We start from the raw sequence: 24,185 nt of genomic DNA on the forward strand, positions 1-24,185 counted from the left end.
AGCTATGCCACACATAATCACTGGCATTTCTAGCTGGCACGTTTTCATTTTTTTTAACTCTTAAATGTCAATATAATTGAGGCAAAGTCGTGTTTGTGAATAATTGACACCACTGGCAATTTCTAGCAAAAGACAGCAAGAAAAGTTAGAAAGAGATAAGGAAACAACACAGATCTACTTTCCAATGGACAAAATAAGACTTTACCCCACACCATCCCCACCACCACTCAGTAAGTATGTTCTTCTGAAGGGTTGTACTGTACCTGAGCCACTGGGGAAGGAAAGAGTGGCCCCAAGGCTCAAAATCTCCTCTTCTTAGGAGTAATGACTTCATGTCAGAAGTCTATGAAACAGGGTGAAAGAGGAAAGGCAGCAGGATGGAAAAACAACCTAAAATTGAAGGGGAGAGCACAAAGTGCCTATTTGGCACATTCTATGAAACAAACAGTTCTGAAGCAAAAATGTGTCCCTGTTGACCAGCAGATGCATCAAGAGGGGCGTACTGATGATGCATCTAGTACCGTGAATGAAAGTACAGATAATGAAATTAAAGTAAGAAATGGAATTCAGAAGTCAAAATGGATTACTATTTCATTCCTTTGCATCAATAATATTGGTGGGTGTATGTCTGTGTGTGTGAGATCCCAGTCGAGAAACTGATGAGAGCAGGGTATGTTTATATTTCTCTAATGAACTTAATGTATGTCCTTTGCTAGCAATCTTTAAGCTGGAGTAGCCAGCAAGTAAGAGGAGTCCTTCCATACCTGGAAGAACTCAAAGTCTTAAGCAGTGGCTGGGTAAAGGGCCCAGGGTCCAGGCACGGCTATTTTGTCGGACTTAGAGCCCGACCTGGTATCTGAGGAATCTGTAAACATGGTTCTGCTTAGAAATCTAGAGAGCAAAGGTGTGTCTGTTTTCAGTGGTGAACTTCAGCCATAGAATCCTTTGGGCTGGAAGGGACCTTTTCAAGTTATCTAGTGCAACCACCCTGCAATGAGCAGAGACATCTTCCATCAGCTGGAGAGGAGAAATGGGACCAGGCTGTCTGCTTTTGAAGAAGCTTGTAGGCATACGTGGGAGGACACACTGAGGAAAAAACTGGGTCTTAGTAACAAAAATGGACCAGAGGGAAGACAGCTGCAAAATACACAGCCATAACGTATGCACATGCAACTCTAATTGGCTCACTGAGGTACCAATGTTTTTTTGAAAACAAATCCAAGACAGCTGTAACTTTAGAAAATTCAATGTTTTTAAAACTGTCGCTACAGGAATAGGAAAGATTTTTACACCACAGAGTGGCTCAGCTGGAGCAAGAAAGCATGAAACTCTCCTCTCTGTAGGACGGAAATGGAGTATGTCACCATACTGAAGATGCTACGTCAAAGTGAATCTGTACCTTTAGGTTTTGCTATTGCATTGAGGGCATAGTCAAGTTATAGCAATTGCCTGTTGTAAATTACTCATCCTTGATTTGCAGAGACAAGTAAACCTTACGCTTTGCGTGTTTTTAAATCCTATTTCTTCAGCACCGTATTGGTTACTCTGCAGTGACTGTGCACCATGTGGATAGCACCGGTATGTTAAGTGCTTACATGCTGCAGCTCTCAATGTAACTTATGTTTGAAGTGAACTTCCACTGACACCACCACACCTCCAAAGTGAGCACTGGATTCTACGAAGATACACAGAAAGGGCTATTAGAGAAACAACCTGTGGTTAAGGGAACACTGCCACACAATCAATGCTATCTGTAAGCCTAAAGGAATAGTGCACATGCAGCGTACTATGTTGCTCTCTTCTTCCCATGCTTTAAAAAGGAAAAAAAGGATTTATAATAGACATGACTGAAAAAAGTTTTTTTTTAAAAAGTGCTTAAGGCAGCACAGAAGAAAGAAGAGTAATGGGGAACGGAAAAAGAAAAGATGAGTAAAACTGTGCATGTATGCCTGTATTTCATACAGAGGAGGAAAGATAGTGAGGATGTATGTAATATTATACATATTACTGAACACTACAAATTAACTTCACAAAGACTAGCTGGAGAACAGATACGACCAATATGTCCAAAAAAAGGAGGAAAGTTAACGTAAGCAGTAACAAAACCTGCTGGTAGGAAACACAGGCAGGCATTTTTACTAAATCTTATTTTTAAGATTTTTATTAAATCTTATTGTATCAGTTTCCATGCTTCAGAAAGATTTTATAACTATTACACGCCATCCTTCTTAGCTCTTACAATGTTTTTGCATTGCAGAGGCTTGTTTGGGTAGTTATGACTTTCTGTTCTTAAAAGGAAAATAGTCCAAGGCAGTAACAAAAAAAATTGTTTTAAACACTCCCTCACATGTTCTGCCACAGAACTTCTGGTCCAAGGGAAAAGAACACTGTAGAAAAACAGTTTAAAATTACATTATCTTTGGATGTCTTGGATTTATCAGACTACTATTACTGAGCAGCTTACAAGACCTTTGATTGGCCTCAGTATCATAGACAAAAAATGTATCACTTTGGTTAAATAAATACTGTACAAGCTTCATAAAAGAAGAAAAATCGGGGTCTGAGCATAGATTTGGGTTCTAAAATTTCTCTTCAAACTGCTGCACCAGTTTTGTCACCAGGCTGGTACACTGCCCCCTTGGTAACAATGAAATTACAAACTATTTGTCTTTGAAGGATTGATTTACTACTTTTATATCCAGTACATTTTGGCTGGATTTCTGCTACTTTTTGGAGGCTTCCCAGCAGAAACTTTAAATCAATTACCACTGATCCAAAAAAATGCCTCCGTCTGGATTTTAACCTAAACCAAAGTTTTTTCACATTCCAAAGCACTGATTTATTCACACATTTCAAGTAATAGTCATAGACCAACACTTCACACCTCTCATAATAAGCTTATCTGCTTTATTTTTCATTTCAGAGGTTTGTTGGTACACCATACCTGTAGAGACTTCTGATATCAACCCAGCTTCTACAGCTTTTATGCGACTAAACTGTCAACAAGACAATTCAATCGATACTTTGGAAACTGATCTTTGAATTGTTTTCTTCTTATTATTTTTAGTAAAGTGGGCTGAAAGGAGGAGTTGATGACAGGAACAGGACTTCCTTACAAAAATCTAGATGAAAAGTTGCAAGTGTCTATTACTGAACACATTAGCAACTCTGATGTAGAAACTGCAAGATGCTGGAGAGACCCAAATTCTGACAAAGAAGTTAACACTAGATATTCAGTTAAAACTCCTACCAAAAAGTACCAAATACAAACACATGGAAAAATTACAGAAAAGTACTTATCATAGGAGAACCCATTGAATAGACTTCAGGAAAAAATTATTATTTATGTCCACTAGCTGTCTGTTTCCTAGTAAACGATCTACTAGCTACAATTATAACAAATGCTTTCAATTGAACCATCCCATAGGATCCATATTTCACCACAACTGCACTAACCCATCCATATGTCACGAACTTGACATGTATCTTCTTACAGACAAGGTAACACCATCTAAAGCTACGCCTGACCACTTTTTCAATAAATTGAAGGTGCATTTTTTCACTTTATTAAAGGCACAAGTAAGCACAGGTATGTATGCGTGAACACACATGGCAAACTTTGTCTTTACTCAGAGAAGAAACAGTAAACCTGTTACATGTTAGAGTATGTGGAAAGTTGGAGGGCTTAGCCATGATTTCAAACAGGAATCCACTTTTAGTTTTACTTATTTTTGCCCAGTTATGTGATGTACTGCATTTTTACACAGTAAAAGCACAAACAAGTCAAAGGGTTCAACACACACACATCAACCAGAAACGCTCCCAATCTCAACAAGGGAAGCAAGTGTTTGCTCAATGCCTGGCTGCTACCTACCTTGTCCCTAATGTTTCCATGGAAACAATGTCAGCCTGAATAAAGTAAAGATCCTGTAGTATTTTCTAGAAAACTTCAATTACCTTATTTTGATTAATCTGATCACTGTTCCCATGGAAATTAAGTTTAAAGGCAGCTGACTGCCTCCAGCTACGAGCGATCTCTTTACTCGCAGATTTCAGTTGCTGGCTATTTAGCAAGTCTCAAAAAGATCACTTTGGCTTCAAAAGTAACACTTCAAATTTATGTGGCATTTCATAAGGAATAACACCTTGCATTACAATTTTTTGAATGCAGTAATTTTGATGGAAGCAAACTGACTCATTGCTACAGTGGTGGTTACTCCAAATATGAATGCAAACTCTTGTCAGTCATCGACAGGCTTTCTTACAGAGTATTAGTTTTTCCAATAATTTTCATCCTTCGGTAAGCAGAAAGTATGTGGCAAGTTTATTTTTCAGTATATGAATTAGACCATTGCCTACAAATACTCTGGAGGAGAAGAGTACTGAAATTCTAGCACACCTCCATATATATTCTGTACATACAACTCAAGCAGGAAGCTTCAAAAAATTGACTGGAGATCAAGCTTCCTCTCCACAAAATAAGAAAAATAAAAGCCTTAAATTTTCTCCAAGCAGCTTTCATATTTCTTTGCAGATTCAGTATCCTAGTACTGTTCATGTATACCTTACTGCTAGATAGTTCTCTAGGGCTGAAGACATTGCATATCGTGTGTTTTGCCTAAAGGATTTGAGGCAAGACTGTGCCACGTGGCTCTTTCAATAAGGACATCCTTACAAATATTAAGATTTCCTAGATCTGTGATGACCTGGATTTAAAGAATTACAAATAACTACCACCTATTACCTAACACCTCAATATTACAGTAAATTCCTTCTCCCCTTGCCAGAAATAGTTAAAAGTTTTCAAACTGGCACAATGGGCCACATATGTGCATGGTTTGGACAGTCTGCATTACAAGAGTGATCGCTTTACTCTTGCCATCAGTAGGTTTTGCATGCTTTCTCTGACTGAAAGCTGTAAGCTACAATGTAAGAAGCAACCTTGCCTGATTCTCCTCTAGAGCATGAAGAACAATTATTTTTCATTGGCCATGAATTGTTACCAGCTGCCAACCACCACACTCACACCTCCTCCCCCAGATGGCCAGGTGGTAAATGCTTACTCACACTGCCTTTTCCTTCATTTTTTCCCATCTCCAAAGCAAACAGCAGTTCAGACCTCCACATGAATTTACAGAACTGCAGCCTATTCCATTTACAGGGGAGGCACAGCTTTTTAAAAATAAATATGGTTGAGAACCCAGCAGTAAAGAACCTTAAGAACTTTAAGTATCAAAGCAACTTTTTAGTGAATGAACTATCAGTTTCAGTAATTCCACCCACCCTGAGGTGGTCCATACACCTCTCCAAGTCTACAATGCCTTCCTCTGAAACCAGAAACCACTCACTCCATTTGATTTGAGGTTAGGTGCCACCTATGATGAACCAATCCCACCTACTGACCTACACTTTCTCTTCGCATGCATTTTCCAGCCTTGTTGCTTTTGCGTAACGCAGGTCCTCTGAGCTCCTTCTGAGGTAGCTTTTTTTGTCTGCCCTGAAATCAGAAACCCCTCTCACAATTCTCTTAACAGGTACAAACATACCAGCCATCAAAATCCCCTCACAAACACACCCTGCTCTCTCCATCTTCTATCACACAGAACCACAGAATCAGTAAGGTTGGAAAAGATCATCAAGTCCAACCATCAACCCAACACCACCATGCCACCATGCCCACTAAACCACGTCCTGAAGTGCCACGTCTAAGAAGTGTGGCCAGTGGTTGAGGGCAGGGATTCTGCCCCTCTATTCCGCTCTGGGGAGACTCCACCCAGAGTATTGCATCCAGCTCCGGAGCCCTCAGCACATGAAAGACAAGGACCTGTTGGAGTGGGTCCAGAGTGATCACAAAAGTGATCAGAGGGATAGAACACCTCTCCTATGAGGGCATGCTGAGAGAGTTGGGGTTCTTCAGCCTGGAGAAGAAAAGGCTCCAGGGAGACCTTACTGCAGCCTTCCAGTACTTAAAGGGGTCTTAGAAGAAAGAGGGGGACAGACTTTTTAGGAGGGCCTGTTGCAATAGGACAAGGGGTGATGGTTTTAAACTAAAAGAGGGCAGATTTCAACTAGATCTAAGGAAGAAATTTTTGACAGTGAGGTTGGTGAAACATTGGCACTGGTTGCCCAGGGAGGTGGTATATGCCCCATCCCTGCCAACATTCCAGGTCAGGTTGGACGAGGCTCTGAGCAACCTGCTCTAGTTGAAGATGTCCCTGCGCATTGCAGGAGGGTTGGACTAGATGACCTCTAAGGTCCCTTCCAACCCAAACCATTCTACGATTCTACTTAGAAAAAGCTCTTAGCCATCGACATGGACAAACATTAGCACATACAAAACAATTTCTGAGAACTTCAAGTCAAGCCATATCCAGGTGAAACTAACAGAAAGTTAGCACAAATTTAAGTCTTGAAGGGCCAACTACCAAAATACTATGCCATTATAAAAAAAAAAAATCAGAGCAGATTCACTAAATATTCTTTACTTTTGCAGTAGTTATTTTCTTTTCCAGTGACACATAGTGCTTTTTGGGTGTACAAACTCTTCCCTATCAAGGGCACAGCAAGACAACTTGCTTTGTCTTCTTTTTCATAATGCAAAGTACACTAGTGGCTAAAGAGCTGAAAGAACTGAAGAAGTCTGAGCTGACCAAAATCAATCAGTAAAATGCAATTGGTTAAGAAACACTTCACTAGCAGGCCAACAGATAAGCTTACTCAATCCTTGAGCATTACATCCACAACCAGAAATGTCTAAGGCAACAGTGCAAGTAGAAACTTCATCTTGGAGCTAAACAGACAAACAGTAAAACGTGTCCGGTGCACTAGCAGCAAGCAAACGCGCATGGAAATTCTTGTGGGTCCTCTAAAAATAAGCTAAAAGAGTAGTTAGAACAGATCTTTATTTATCCCTTCTGTTCCTCCAAAAAAAATCCAAGCAGAGCACATGTGTACTATTTCAGGTTTCAGCTACGTTAGTGCTCGTAATTACCCTGAGGATCATCTCTTCATGTTTCTTTTCTATAAATCTCTACAGAATTACTGGGATCACTGCTATATAGAAAGTAATGAGATGTCTGAAGATTTCTGGTACAACTTAAGAGAGTTGTATAATAAGACAAGGAAGTAACAAATTGAGGGAAGCAGAGACAAATTTTAAACATTCACTATCCAGAGCCAGTTTTCTCTTCCAAACTGTCAACAACGGTTGCGCATTCCCTCCTCTATACTTCACAAACTAAAATCTAATCAACAGATTCCTTTATTGAGAAAAAGGACAGGAAGAACAGTTGCATCAGTTTTTGCTGCTTTTACTTACTACAATAGGAATGTACTGTAGGGAACAATCCAGTATTTGCAGGGGAACGGACTGGATGATCTAATACAACTTTTCCATTTCTGACTTCTTAGAACAGCTCAGGCTGATCCAAGTTCACAAAGAGATTTCTGTCCAACAATACTGAATGAAGAGAACTCCAAGACAAGGTTTGGGGCTTTTTTTTCTTCCCCTCTTTTTATTTTCTTTTCAAAATTAAGAGAACCAGAATAGCAAACCATATGCCACAGTATACAACCATACAGAAAACACTATGATAATTAAATACCCATAAAACTTAGAATATCAGTGGAAAAAGCAGAAAGTTCATTTTATACTTAAACCTTTCAAGTAATTGGGAGCATTTTATCCATTTTGTAACTTTAAAAAAAAGCTCTTCTCTATTATTTGACATTATGAAACAGTAAGGTAAGAAGATCAGCATACAAATTTTTCTTAAGCAGTGTGTCTACCTGAAATAAAGAAATATTGGTACCTAAATTGTAGTATACCCATGCTCATTTTCTTCCAAAATCGACACATACCAGGATCGCAACATCCTTGGCTCTAAGGTAGTACTTTTTTTTTTTTATTACAAAATATCTGTCATCATTCTCTGCCTGAGGAATTAAAAACATTTGTCTTTGCAAGTACAGTTGACTTTAAGAAGTTATTGCTAGGAAAAACAGTTTTTCAAATAAGACACCAGAACCCAGAAAGAAAGATTTGGCACTTCTGAAGCATTGTAACAGGGGAAAACTATGGCAGATGGGGTGGTTCTGCTCTTACAACTCTCTTCCAAAAGGCTATGGATTGCCTTCTCTGAAACTTGATAGGATAACGAATAATCCTTCTAAAAAATGTGTTAAAGGTCAAACAAATACCATGAGTTTCAGATACAGTTAAGCCCATCTTGGAGCAGGGATATGAACTAGGTAACCTTTTGAAAGCTCTTCATGCCCTACTTTCTATAACTGAACACCACAGAAATCAAAAGATGAGGTTCAATAGCTTGTGATATGCTCTGAGTCACACCAGATGCTCTTAATTGTCTCAATTCTTACAATAAAGCCACTTTGTCTTTTGAATTAAATTATTATGGTGTATTAAGGAGGTGCAACTAGTGAACACTAAAGATCCAGTTTCAAGAATTAAGTCTGTTTTAAGATAGTGTGAGACTTAATAGGACATTAAAAGAACCGTTCAAAGGGTCAGAGTTACATGTACATTTAATACGTGGACCTAAAACCGACAAGATAAATAATAAAGATGGCTGGAATATTTCACTGTTGCCTTGTTTTAACTGCAATAAAGTGACCATTCACTGATCCCCAAAACTTTCCAGCTGCCTTAAGAAAGCTTTCTCATGAATACTTTTTTTGTGAAAATCAGAAAGACTAAGCTACCCTGCAATAACAAACAACATGGTAACTAGGGCATGCAACTAGGAGAGACAACTTTTCCAAACTGAGAGCATATTCAAGGTGAGTAAACTAGTTGCTGTCATGCTATCTTTATCTTCTTTTGGGGAGATTCCTATTTTCTTCTAATTTTCTAATACAAAATTAGAGCAAATGTTGAAATGTCAATATTTTGCAGATTGACACTAATTTTCAAGTCAGCCTTCTTTAATTCCCATTCCAGAAAGAAAACTGATTTAGTTACTGACCTGAGAATTTGCTTAGATGCACACCACTATCAGAAACAAAACCAGTGTTCCCTTCTTAGCCACCTGAACAGACAGCTGCAGCAAAGCAGTAGAGAGTCTGGAAATGACCACATTTCAGAAACTTTGATGAAATTATTTAAGCAAGCAAGTATTGCCAAGCACTGTTACTTTGTTTGTTGCTTTTGTGTATCAACTATCAGAGAGTGCTTGTATTTATTTTATATGTACATTCTCAGCCAATTTGAAAGTAATTTTGACCAACTATGAACGTTAATACATCTTTTTCTGGAGTAAGATAGCTGAAAGAAATGGAAAAAGGCAACTCTTAAAACCTACATTGAAATAATCCCAATTTTAAACTGCTTCTAGATCAATGACTGACAAGAGCAACAAATCCTGCTCAATTATGTGTGAGTCTGGATATATTCACGGCACGGGTTACTACCACCTACTGACTCATTTGAGACCTCAGAATTTCCTTCCAACTTGAGTTAACTCTGTACTGGAGACTGAAGGCATTCTTACCATTTTGTAGGAGTGGAACATTTCAAAGCAGCTGATTGGTCCCATTTTTCTGCTATAAGCAATTTTAACATTATCGGGGTAGCTCTGCATACTCCCATGGCATGCTTTGATTTCTTGTTGATGATCATATTCATAGCAGGACACTTTACTCAAGTATTCCTCCAAACTTATTTTAGGTTGTACTTTAGTCCAACATATTTATGTGCAAAACACAATTTTAAATGGAGGCAAGCCAATAAAAGAAACAGCTTACTAGAATTTCAGTTGACTTTGTTAAAGGAAATTATTTTAAATTAATGTGGCTACTGAACTGTTGCCATATTTGACCTCAGAAAATATATTCCTTCTAATTTTTGCTGTGAACATTTATTTATTTAAGCTAAACTCCAGGTCTTGAATGTTGACCATAAAGAAGTCTCAGATTTCCTGCTACTATTTCATACTCTTTTTTTTCTAAACAAGGGCAAACAACATATGTTTGCTGCATTAGCATTACACTGCCAAAACATCACTCTTAAATGAAATCATCTATGTATTTTTGGTAGAATCTTATTTAACAACTTCCACTCCTGACAGAAACAGAGTTAAAACAAGGCTGTTTTGTTTTCACTGAGCAACAGTTCGGTCACTGGTTTACTAGATGGCGCTCAAAACATTTTTCCATATGCTCTTCTCAAAGAGAATCTGACTTAAATGTGGTTTACCTTCACCAGTGAATGAAGGCTTTTTTCACCAAACATATCCCAGAGGAAGGTCAGGTCTTCCTGGCTGTCCACATGTGGCTGCAGCTGGGCTGGCAATGCAGCCAGCAGCTCATACAGACCTATAAAATGAAAATAAAACACAAAGTGTAATCTGGAGGTGATCTCATTAATTTCACTTAACAGTTCTGTGTAATTGGCTGCCTGGAGCATGTCATTTTAACTGAACAGGGAGTCTGCAGTATCCAGCATAACATTAACTTGTAGAACCAAAAGGAACATTTAAAAAAAATATTTCTAAGCAGTAAGTATTAGCCGTGTACTTTTTACCTTGTCACAGTTGTCAAGCTTCTACATCCGTATATATTTGCACAAGGTTATGCAGAAAATTCATAAAGGTTTTGAAAAAAGGACAAAACCAGAAAAAAAACATACATTCCTTTGCTTAATCGTTATTCCATTTCCCTTTATGTTAGCCAAAGAGTGAAATGAGTCATGAATAGGAAAAACTTCCTTAAAAGAACAGAAACTGGATAGGGTGGTCCATTAAAAAAAGGTTCGTGGTTTCTCTAAATATTTCTTGCTAATATATTGCTTAATATTTTTTTTTTTTATCCCATGTTCAGTATGAATCCACGGAAAGACAAAAGGAACTGCTCTGTTTTGCAGGATTAAACCCTAAAAAACAAAACCAGCACAGTTTTCCCACATATGCACACAGAAATATTTCAGTAACATTTTTAATTTGCAGGTATTTGAGATTCTCTGTAGGGTTAAAGCAATTGCTGTTCCTGGTTATTTGTGGCACACCTCACCAGCGGTCTCCGAGGGGCAGACAGTAGCACACTGTTCTACAGTAGCATGCAGCATAAAATATCCATCATGCACACAGGCCATCAAACTGCTGTCCAAGAAATGTAGCAACAGTGTTTGCAGCAGTCCTCTTTAGGGAGGTAACCTGGCATGAGCTGATATCAATTCATAGCACATGTTTAATTTTCCAGTGGGATTACTTGGGGTAAAAAGGACAAAATGCCTTTTTCTCCTGTCTGCTGTCTACAAAAACACCAATAGTCTCCTGGGATCCAAGATACACGGTCCTGCTATTATTTTTAGTCTGAATAAGCGCTGCTGTTCATCACAAAGACAGATTACTGGTAAAGAACATTGTTTTAAGTTATAGGTTACCTATCGTTATTATGCCTATTATCTCCCTAAAACTTATAATTTAGAATATTTATTACTAAACATGATTTCACAACCTTTCCAGGCACTATATATCCCTTTCAAAATTACATACAGTACCTTCGGGATCTGATTATTTAACACTTTTGTCTTTTTACTGCCTTTCAGTAAAATATTCTGGAAAAAACATTCCTTCCAGATACATTCTTTTTGTGGTCCAAGTGTTTTTGGTGATTGGCATTCATTTCTCTTAGAATCTTGCTTTTATTTAAATCTGCTCTTGTTTATGCTTCAGAAATACTGCAAAAAGAGGATACAACTCAAACCACTATAATTTTGCATGGACAGAAAAAGAACGCTGAGCCTTGCCTAGTGAGACACAGTCAGTGATTGAGCTGACATCCAGGAAACAGAGGTTTGAATGGGACTCATGACTCTGACCTCCCAGACCATTAGAACTTCAGCACTTAGCAAAAATGGTTATTTTAATCACACAATTTATGCTTCAAAATGTTTTAATTTAGAAAATTAAAAAAGTTCTTTATGATCAGCCTTATATTTCTGCACATAGCACTTCTGTTACTGCAAATACATTTACTTCAGAATAACCTGAAGGTTGTTAGAAAATGGAATAGAAAGTTCAGTGTAAGCTTACACTGTGGCATAACTGCTTAGGAATAATTAATGTGTGCCATTCAGAAGAAAGAAAATACTAACTTCAGCCACTGCCTTCAAATAAGAGATATATAAGAGTAATCTTTCTTTTCCTTGATCCGTCAGATCTGCTTAAATTTCACATATAATCAACTATAAAATTATTCTATCCTTTTAACTTGCTCCTCAAAGCTTTGATAATTAAAACTCCAGTGAAATTAAATGAAAGTTCATGTTTCCTGATGGATTAACTAGTACAGTAGTGACATAGGGTGAGGCTGAATCTGCCCATAATGAGACTTAGGTTTTATGCATAGAACTCCCAGAGAAAAATCCTGCCTGCTGGCACTCCAGGACTGACTAACCCTGCAGGTGCTTACACACATTAAGGTTTCCATGTCCAGCTCAAAAGTCTCTGTGGGCTTCACTTGTTCATATAGCCCTGAATAGCCCCTTCTAGGGACACGGGTGTCCATGTCCCTAGTGCGCTACCGACAGCTTTGACAGCAATGCATCCAATCTGTGCAGCCCAGTCCTGGGGAAGTGGAGAAAATTAGATACGTGCTGACTGGTTTTATCCAATCTCACGGCTGTGTTTGTACTGCTGCCCTGCTTTGGCTCTACAGTCCAGCGTTTGCAGCTTGCAGCCAGAAGGAAATCAGAATCCCACCCTTCTCCGCAGCAGCAGAACCCAAGGACTACACCACACAGCATGCAGGAGAACACCACGCTCCCACTCTTCAGAGTCCTCTTGACACTGAGCCAGGAATAAAAACAACTCAATCAAGGAGACAAATGAAAATCTGGCAGGAGGAAGACTCAGGGTATTTAGTTGGGAAGAACAGAAAACAAAGATCTACAATATGCCCTAAGTTAAAATTGCATAATTCCAGATCATCTGACTCTGCTATAGCCTCCTTCCAAACAGAAGGTAATGAACGGCAGCAGAAGGTGCTAGAACTTGTAAAGGTTTACTTTTACAGACAGAGTCTCATTTTCTCTTGTTCCTTCTGTGGTGCCTGGTACCATGGAATCCAAAATTTTCAGATGGGCATTCATTTTCATATATGAAGAAAAACAGTTATGTGGTTCTTCTACACACAACCCCCTCCAACTAAAACGTCACATTTTATTTCTCTCTCAGTTACACAAAGTGTGTTGTTCTTATTCATTGCAGTGTGAAGACACAGTGATAATTGTGGTTGGCATATGACTTCACTAGCACTAGAAAGTGCTTTTAAATAGAAGTAATAATAGGGACAAAGTAAACGATCAAGTTACTGTAAACTGATACTGAAGTTGAAACCACACATTGGTCTAATTTAAATTACCAGATCTGATAACTTGTCACATCCATCTTTCCAAGACCTGAAGAGCGGTAGCTCAGATCTGTGCAGCCCTGTAAGATGTCGCTGTGCAGAGATGCTGCCACGCAGCAAGAGAGAAAGACTGCTTCAACCCAACATCAAGCCTCCTGCAAAACTTCTAACTAGCATCTCAGGTGGTTCTGCAAGCCAGAGCCAAAGGCCACTGAAATAAATGCAAGTTTCTCACTGGTTTTAGTACTGCCAGGCTGTTGAAACCAATTTTTTTAATCTTTTCAGTAGCAATTATAAAGACGGAAATGATGCTATACTGAACACTTTTGACCACTTCTAAAAAAAAAAAACCACTTTTGAAAAGGTCATAGGTATACCCCCTATATTCAGACAAACTGTTTTGTAAATTAAAAACGCAAGTTGATCACGTAAGCCACCGAATGAGATTTATCTCAGCACCTCGGAGATGAATGCTACTGTTGTTAGCACGTGGCTGCCAGGCCTTGGTGCTGCTCTTGGTCTCAAGTTGATGCTTCTCTTGAAGTCCCACCTCTTTGAGTCATAGGACATACATGGACCCCCTCTTAAAAAAATTTTGCACACATTTTTTGAAAGATGCCCACAATTTAAATAAATATACAAAAAAAACTTTTTTAAAAGTATCTGGAAGTTGTGTTTAAAAACCAAACCAAAACAAATCCTGTTTTATTTAATGCCTGATGTTGACAACACTGTAGGGAGTTTTAAAAAAAAATTTTTTTTTTTCTTTTTTTTTTTTTATACACTGTTGCTATTCTACTCAGGTTCTTGTAATTTTTTTTCAGTCTTGTTTGCCTAAATTTAACCAGCTTTTACATTTAAAAGGAATCATATGGCCACTGGGATTTTCTAGTACGAAAATACTTCAGGTGTCAAAATTCAGTAAAGTAAACATAACTTACACAAGAAAAACTCATTTACTTCAATTTTTGAAAGCAGATCATTTATTCAAAAGGTCCCAAAAGACCTGAGCATACATAAAAAAATTAACAATGAGCTTAAACATGGAGATGCAAGACTATTTTAAAATTATAAGAGGGTCAGTCCTACAACTTGGGGAAAAAAAAACCAAACCAGATCACAATGGAATCATCCCTGGACGTTCCCAAATCATTGAAACAGAGGAGGAAAAAGAGCCTTTTCTAGATTAAACAAGGTCACATAATCCAGTGGCAGTAATAGAGGTCAATTCCAGACAAACAAGAGTGCTCCTAGTTTTAGATACTAGTATGCTGCTATTTGTATTCGTGTTATATAAATTAGGTACCATATCTAACACTTATGGGAACTAAGTAAAGGCCTATAGCATGGAAATATGAATATAATGAAATAAGCATTGCACACAGGAATACCTCATAGGAGTGGAAGGGGGAGGGGGTTGTTTGAAGGTGCTTATATAGTCTATTAGATCTGATTACCTGATTCAAGAACAAAGGAATTTGAAAGTAATAAATTAATACTGGACATACAATACACTTTTTTTGAAATTTAGTTCAGCCAAGAAAAGTGACACTGAATTAAAAACCAATGACTAGATAACCTGGCCTACAGAAATAGTCCATATAAATTATACACATGTAGATAATCTAAATACACACACACAATCTAAAAATAAAACTTACAATGGCTTGTCATGGATAGATAAACTACTCTGAACATTCTGGACCTGTTGCAAGAGCAAATAAGATAAAATGGCTGCAGAAGAAGGCTTGTAGCATTCTGCCAGCTTGGACTAAGGCAATAATTTCAAGGGAAAATCCAGCTACATTTGAAAACTCAGCACTGTCCCTGCTTAAAATCTGTTCTTTTAACGCACTTCAGTGGTTCCTGTCTTCAGAGTATCTTCAGCTTTTCCTAAGCTTAATTAATACAATTTAGTTTTATTCAATCTGAAGAATAGAGAGTATAATAATGGCAATTTCAGTTTTAAAATGTGTACGCTAAATTTGCACATGCAGTAAGATTTAAGACTAAGCAGCAGTGGAAAGCTTTTAAATCAGAAACAACAGCACACAAAGAATTTTTCCAGTTCTAGAAAATTGCTTCCTTCATAGTGTTATATTCTATAGAAGACTGCTTGTTCCTAGGAGGAGAATAAATGGCTAAGCAATTGATGAAAATGTTCCCGTACTGAACTACTCACACTGCAGATTCCAGATGCTCTACATTCTTGACATCACAATGGAAAAATTTACTGTTAGTCTAGAGAAATTTAATATCACCATTCTTGTCATATCCTTCATAGCTTCATTATTAGGACAAGTCTGTGGAAGCTATAAACTAGTGCTAAATGATAAAAAATATGGTCTCTGCGTTCCATCACTCCCGCATATTACAAGAAAACACCAACTTTGTTTTGGTTAGTGTAAGGAAAGAAATGGAGACAAATAGATGTGCATTTGCTTTCATATGTTAATTAATTTCCTGAATTAGCATTCTGAACAATGATGCAAGACTTTGAATCAAAAATTTTTACAGTAACTAAGGGATAATAAACACTAAAGAACATATACCTAAGCCCAGAACAACACTGTAAAATTTTATTGTATTAATAAAATGGGACACACCAACCTTTAAATTTTCCACTTTGTCAAAGGTAAAATAATCAGCACCATTTGCTGCCATTTATAACAAGTTGACATTTTTTCACATTTGAACTGTACTTTACAGTTCTATAAAGACTCAGACAACACTTGCCTTACACAAAAACAAACAGCATTGCAGCAGAAACACTCATTCTGACATCCTTGCTGCTGCATAATAAAATCAGTCACTAACACCAAATATTGAAAATTATTTCATTCTGAAGTTTGAGATCAGTATTTATGCACAGGTTCAAATGAAAACATATGCAGTACACATATGCATTAGGAGAAACATACTGCACCGTCCTATCAGACTCCAGTTGTAAAAAGACCACTATGTGCTGAATTTTATGTGCTACAAACAGTTCTTTTTTTATGTTCTCTTAAGTAATTCCACCAAATATATGGGCTTCCTGACACTGCAAAAAGTTAAAGACTAACAATTTTTTCTGTGCAGAGCCAGAGTGATTAACTCATTCCAGCAAGTACCTTTTTTTAATTTTGCAGTTTAGTGTTTTAAAAAAAAGATTAATCTAATTTTCAAAGGCACAGAATACTGACTAACTAGATAATCATGACATGGAAGTGATCAGCACCTTTGAAAAAAATATCTGGTTTTATTTAGTTAGTTGCTTACAAAAAAAAGTAAAATGCTGAAATCCTTACAGATGGCACAGCAAAAGAAATGTCAATGTTCTATTTTTTCCTAATGAAAACAAGAATTTTGCTGTAAGTGTCCTCGAAGAACAAGATTACATACTCACCAAGGGCAATACGGTCTTTTAACTTAAAAGTTGTTCCTACTTTTTATTCCTCCAAGCTACAGTAATTTGTTAACCCACCTTAAAACAATGTTATGACAGAAAATGTTGAAAGCGAGCAATCATTTAAGCCCACCACTTTCAAAAATATTATTTCCTTCAAAATGGAAAAGTCTTTAGTTCTGGAACTTGGCTCCCAGAGCTAAAAAATCCACAGTTGTTTGAATCAGTTATTGGTCTTTTAGGATTTGTCTCAACATGTGTATTTCAGATTTAGCATACCGCATACCGTTACGTTCTGATGCGAGTTAAATAGTTGATCCCTATTTGCATTCATACAGGGCAAGACTGTTGCTGCAGAGTTCTTGCTTGTACAGCTCATCAAAGCTGCTTCAAAATCGAAACCTCTCAAAACGTAGTTACTAGACGCTGTGTCAACAGGGATACTTTGAAAGCTCAGAAAATGTACTTTCATGAGTATTCAAAAGCTCTCCTATTATCTGCAAGAATAACGCATACAAAAAACTCATTTAAAGTGACCTATCAAGCACAAATGATTAAGCAGCTTGTGGAAAGCTCTTACAAAGATCTGACGTTCATATTTTTTTCAAAAACTCTTGGCTCCTCCAACGAAGCCTGCCTACTATGACCCCTTTAATAAACTTGACTAGTTGACTGGTCCTTTGTCAGCTTGGTGAGTCTTTAGTATTTCTATCTAGATCTTCATCAACACTAGAAGAGGCAATAGCCAGTGCCCGGCAGGCAGTCAGGAGAGAACTCCTTCCAGCACTAGGATGTCACTGGGCACACTGGCCATGTTTAACTCTTCAGTCACAGTTTGCAAGGTTAAGCGACTTCGGACTGGGGAGGGGGGACAAGGAATACTAAATGTGGCATTTTACATCTGCAAAAGGATGACACAGTATCTCATTAAGGGACTGAATAAAGACACCTAACAACAGAAGCCAGGACTATTTTCAACTCAATTGTGCCTAAAACTACTGGAAGCACCATTTGATTACCATGTATCTCAACCTTTCATATTGTGCCTTGAGAGTAGAAGTCCTACAATCCTAGGCAGTACTGATACCCAAAAACACGCCAGTGTTGTGATTCACTGTATGACCGAGTTTAAAGTTTAACAGTCAAAACAAATTATGCCATTACATCAATCAGTCATAGATGCATACAAATACATACACGTGATATACAAGTCTACAGAGGTATATAGGAATACAAAAAAGTTTGAAGAGTCAAGTACATCACCTTATCTCAAAAGTAAGTTTAGAAAATTAAACTGTTTGAAATAAATAGAACGATTTCATACTTTATCCGTAAGCTTAATTTGCTGCATTGAGGTGTTTTTTGGTTTGGGGTTGTTTTTTTTTTTAAACCAGTGTGTTATTTTAAAAGCAAAATCACATTTGAACCCCTGTGTTCCACAACAAGCAACTAACAACTGGCAGGGAAGCTTCTCACTATCTCTTAGTAGTACTAAATTTCCTTCAAATTAGATTTCCTTCAGTTTTATTAAATCAGCCAATATTTGACGTGACGTTGGGCTGAGAAGGCACAGAACCTTTCACTTGACAGTAAACGCACACAATACGTACACTCTGCTAGCTAACCTGGACACTGGCACTACTACACTTGAGCGGTACAGCATGGCAGTCTGCTCTCGGCAAAGGACATCTGGCATCACTAGGAACTGCCAACCATTTCTGTAATTGCAGCTTTTGGTCCAACAAACATAGCTATACATTTAAGCCTCTGGTAAGAAACAATATAGCTGTCGTACTTTCAAATTTACCACAAAACTACACGTTGCTCACAAAAAAAAAAAAAAAAGTAAAAATTGTTGCAGCTGCCAGACCATTTGAATTGAAATTTGTGTCCAAGAACTGTAACAGTTTTAAAGAGTTTACCATCAGTAAATATAACTGCACACATTTTCTGATTCCACACTGCTGAATCAGTCTAGCATAATATAAAATATTAACCCAAAGCAGAACAGTTTAGAGAAATTTCATTCTACTTTGAACAACTTTTCCAACAGTCACCATAAATATGTTGATACCAAAATAAATACCCTTTACAACACCAGCAAGTTATATTTTTAAAAATTAAATCTGATAGCAATTACAGCTAGCCATACATCTCATACTTTCCCAAATCTTTCATATTAACATTAGCTTACAAGCCATTTAATGCCTCTGGCAGCTGAAGACTGGAAGAATTCAAGAATGCACGGTAAAATATTGGCTCTATTTATTAATTCAGTATAAATTTTGCCTCGGCTGGCATATCATTTTTCATTAAAATCTAGCCATATCTGTACATTTCAACGTGGTGAGAAATTTAAGTAGCCCCAAAACACGATGCAGCCTCAAAACACGATGCAGCCAAAGGCATTTACACACTACACTCGCAACGGCACACCGATGCCTAAATCACACCACCAGTGTGAAGGAGGCGAGCGAAGGCTTTCCCTCTGCTCTGTTTCCACCATGGCATGTCAGTGGGGAAGCAAAGGCAGTTTGGAGCAGGATTCAATCGCCCTGCAAGCCTTTGCCCTGGCAGCCTCCGACGGGTGAGCTACTCCCAGAAATCTTTCCTTCACCATTCTCCTACATTCCCTTTCTCTTCATCTCGTAACAATGAACCAAGATATTTGGCCACCATTTTGTGTTATTACATTTTTTTTAAACAAGCTGTAAAAATAGAACTCCCTGATTTCTATCTCCCTCTTCATTCTGAAAAATGGTTTAAAAGGCTAAAATCCTTAGACGCTTCAGCTTAATTTTTCCTTCTTCCTCTACAGATGTTTCTGATGTCCCCCTCTCAGCTAGGCCAACTACTCAGCTTTTTCTTCATGTTATTACCATTTTTTTTCTCTCCACATTTTTATCCTTTTCATTATCAAGCATTCTTAGAAAAGATTATGTTAAAACTGGCAAGCTGATTAAAATGCATTGGTAGTAAATAAAGGGAAGCCATCTATATGGAAACAGTAAAAGCAAGGATAGCATTTTTCAGTGTTCAGATGATTGCAAAATCATCTTTGAACTTCACATTAATTGCAATGGTCTCACTTCACTGGGAGGTAATCCATATGGACTATGGAGCTATCCTATCTACATAATATTCTAGCAAAATACTTCTGCCAGTATTCAGTACATCCAGATCAACAGCATGCAGCTTCAGAGGTCGAGAGAATTCTTAAAGAATCACACAATACGCTACTAAAAATGCAGTTTGGAAAAATACCCAACATTTAGAACAAGTGTCATACCTTTATTTTGTATTATTACAAAACAGAGAAGAAAACACCAAAACTGGGAATATTTTAAAGGCCACATAAACTTACAATTTGGTTAGTAACAAATGTGTTTTGTTTTTTTAATTTAAAAGACTAACATGTATTCAGTTTCACAGGCTTGTAATACTGAAAAAACTCCACTATCTGGCACAGCATTAGCTCCTATATGTACTCAACAAGAAACTAATAGGAAGACAAAAATGCATAGGGCTTACATAATTTACAATATTCAAATTAAAGAACTGTTTCTGACTTTCATTATATTTAAGCCATCTCACACAGTTTTACTTGGTGGCCAAACTCAGCCCATAAATGTGATTTTCCTGCTGACAATACATGAATCAAAAACACAAAGCCTGCTTTGCACATTCGTGCGCTAGTTTTTAAGGACAAACAGAAAAGCACTTTTAAACTTGTCAGCCAAGCAAGCTTGATATAGGGTTGAGAGGAAAGAAATCTGTAACAATTTTATGATGTTTTTCACACTAAAACAACACTTAAAGCATAATGATGTCATCTTGGCCCCACCAAAGTCAGCAACGAAGCTGCCATCAATTAATGTCAAGCCAGGACTGCAAACTTAAATCTTGCTAAATACATCAGATAAGTGAATGCCAGATCTCACAGACTTGCTTTACCTGCAACAGTGCAAGTTGTCTTGCTCAGTCTTCAAACTCTATTTGATGGGCTCGCACGCAGAGTTCAAGCAGACTTTTGCAACACAGAAAATATTTAAAGCTTCAGATGCAGCCTGAGGCTGGAGCTCAGCCTTCCATTCAAGATGGTTGGTTTAAGATAACTTTGTCCTGACGCTGACAGGACTATAAACCTTAAAGGAGGAGCAGGATCACGCGCATGTTATAAACAACAAGTAATTTTCTTATTATTCTAAAAGAACAGGGTTTCTATATGGCTAATGGAGACTGGAAGAGAAAGAAGCACATACGCCTTTCTCCTCTGTCTTGAAGTTAAGAAGCCAGATCAGACTGGTAAGTTACAAGATTAATTTCAAAGTCACTTGATGAATCTAAATTAAAACAAAGGTTTTAAACAAAAGATTGCAAATATCATAGCCATGCTTTTGATTGATCATAGTTTAAAGTCTAGTAAATGCCTCTCAAAACATTTAAGAGGCATGGTCTGTGTTCAGAAGAATATACAGGTTAAAATGTGGAATAACAAAAGCATGTATACATACATGAAGGAAGCAGCTGCAAGGACATGGTGACATCCCTAATAAAGTCTGTTGATAAAGTAAAAGCAATATAAAATTGACATGAGTAGGTCAACATTTAGTCTGATCAAATGTGGCCCATCATGAACAGTATCCTGCTTTTGTCAGTGGCCTGATGCCTAAGACTATATTAAAAACAAAACAACGGAAAACAAACAAACAAACAGAAAACCCCAAATCATCAATGCTTCCATAGTAGTGTCCGAGTTTCCAATAGTCCATGACTTGGCAGCTTTCCAATATTCACAGATGATGCATTTCTATTTACTAGTCCTCAATGAGTTCTTTCACTCATTTTAAAATCCAGTTTTACTTTTAGTTTACCAGGATGTAACAGACACAAAAATAAGCTAGGTTGGGGTTTTGTTTGAATGCGTTAATAAAACAGAGTCTTAGCAGACAGACTAAGCAAAGTTGTGTCCCTAGCCTAAGGGTGCAGTATTGTTAGGTCCCCAATAAGTAACTTGCTACGTCCACAACACCCCAGACAGTCCTCTCATTGACTAGAGCAGTTTCAACTCAGTACATCTCACAACACCAGTTTATTCAGGCAAGATGAGAGGAAAACTAGCCTACCTACCAAGGAACAACAGAGGTAAGAAAATCCAGATTTTTTTGTGTTTCTCTTTTTTTTTTTAATCAAAGAGTGAGATTAATAGCAGAAAAACAGAGCTGTGATTAGAAACCACTTTTATCACAGGCAGGACAGAAAGCACAGTTTGATGTAATAATTTGAAAAAATACTTAAATACCTATCATCCCCATTAGGAAATACCATAAAAGAAAGTGGAAGAAAATAAATAATTCTCTTTTCCCTCCAAATGAAAATTTTTATTTAAAGAAACAATTTAAAACTTGCAGCAGAAAACAAAATTGATTTAACAAGCAGTATTGTTTAACAGCAAGATATTAATGGTGCACATCATATCTTACTATAGATTTCCTGGTAGAATGGAGATGAGCTTTATCACACACCATAATTATTAAAGGTGTATTTGGAGCATCATATGCATTAAAAAGCACAGTAAAACATGTTTTTAGAGACATTTTAACACACTCAAGTTTAAAATTAGGATTGTTTTTCCACTTTTTGGAGCCCCTGTCTGTCTTTATTCAGAGAGTATGTCCATTACTATTACTTTTGGACATATTAACATTCTTTAAAGAGTCAAACAAGCAAAATTGTCAGCATCAGGCACCAGTCATCACACATGCCCCTGCTGTTCATCTCAACATGTTCTTGAGACTTCTGAAATGTCAGAAAGCATTTGGCCAAGTAATAATTAAAAAATAAAATTAAGGTGGGTTGTAGAAGGACACAAAAGGTTGCATGATAAAGAAAACAAAGATCAACAGTGAAAAATCAGCCCAGAGTAAACCCTGAAAAATCTTCCAAAATTGAGTTTCAGCATACTAAACAGCTTCAACTACACTTACTTCCATGGGGAAAGGGGGAAAAAAGAAAGGTTTGTAGAGGTAGGGTTTGGTGAGATTATAATCAAATCAAATACCTTAAGCACTGGAATAGGGAGACAAAAAAAGCAAATAAAAACACACACTATCCTCCCTCCCCGTTGTAATAAATAAACAAACACACCCCCCCAACTCTAAAGATTAGTCTTTTCATCCAAGAGAAATTCTACATGGCCCTGGGGTGTGGGGAAAGAAATCACTGCGCTGTACAGTCTATTTAAAATAAGAATCAAATGCAGTTCCTTATATACATATTTTTGGGATTCCTGACTTGAAATCTCCCTTGTCATTTTCAAAATCCTGCTGTTACTTCTTGTGGATAAAACTATGTTATCTACAATAACAAGCACAAGGGTGGAAAGCAGGGTTCTTTGTACTGAAACATCAGCCAGATCTCCCATTTATCAAACACCCTTGAGCAAAAATACTAACTTTAGTTGTCCCTAAAGCAGGGACAAAAATATTATCAGACAGAGAGAATGCACAGCAAGATAAGATTTAACCTTTTAATATAGCCTAATGTTGTGACCAAGAAGGTGAAAGCTAGGGAAAGCTACATATCTGCACTCCCACTGCCTGCAGTCACTGATAGGAACTGGACTCTTGACGTGGAAGGCAAGGGAAGGAAGAGAACTCGAGACAGTATTTTTCTTCTCCTAATTTGTTAAAGAACGTGTCAAAATGAAATAGTCTGTGTTCAGAAATAACTGCACTGATAACTGTAACTCACAGAGGGGATAGTCTAGACTGCTGCAAATATTAAGGCATGTATGATATCATCTTTTTTTTTTCCCCCCTCCTGCTTTTTCAAGTAAACATTGTAGAAACCATGCTCAGAGGTTAATCCAAATTCTTCAGATCCATATATAATATCTGTTTGGAGTTGTTCTTTTTTGGGGGTTGGGGATGAAAGGGAAGATGATGGTGATGGGACTTTTAAAAATTAATTTATTCTACCTGTGGTGTTTCATATATCTAAATCAACTTCAGGGAGAAAAGGTTATGTTTAAAGTCTTAAATTAAACATCTGTTGAGACCATAATTAATTATCTTATTTGATGAGTTCTTAAAATAGAAACCGTAGACTTAACAAATAAGATCTGGAGGAAACATGCAGTCCTCCTTGGCTTGCGTACCTGTGTCACTTCCAGATCCAGCTGATAAGGCTGGCATGATTTAGTCTGCGGAGTATCACGCAGGAACGTCAGACTAGCACCCTGCAGCCAGAAGGCAGAAGTTAATTTCAGTTTAACAGCTTGCAGCCAAGTTGTCTACGAAGATTTATGCTATCTCCCAGTTTCTCCTAGAAAGAACAGAAACAGAATTTTACAATTAAGAACATTGTTAAACTGTAAATTACTGCAGCTAACCAAATCCAATCATTATCACAAAATAAGCTTTTGATT

General features: G+C 37.4%; 1 protein-coding gene across 1 annotated transcript in view; it reads right to left on the reverse strand.

The window, feature by feature from the left end:
- The window catches only part of MPP7 (MAGUK p55 scaffold protein 7), a gene marked incomplete at both ends in the record, with an annotated part of 106,672 nt that extends 82,720 nt beyond the window's left edge, over nucleotides 1-23,952 (reverse strand). The window contains 2 exons of the mRNA XM_081996405.1: nucleotides 10,214-10,332; nucleotides 23,916-23,952. Of these exons, the coding sequence (XP_081852531.1) occupies nucleotides 10,214-10,332; nucleotides 23,916-23,952 (156 nt within the window). The remainder of the gene's footprint in view (nucleotides 1-10,213; nucleotides 10,333-23,915) is intronic.
- Nucleotides 23,953-24,185: the final 233 nt, after the last annotated feature.

Source organism: Phaethon aethereus (assembly GCF_964289735.1).
Source record: "Phaethon aethereus genome assembly, chromosome: 2".
In the NCBI taxonomy this organism is placed as follows: Eukaryota; Metazoa; Chordata; class Aves; order Phaethontiformes; family Phaethontidae; genus Phaethon; species Phaethon aethereus.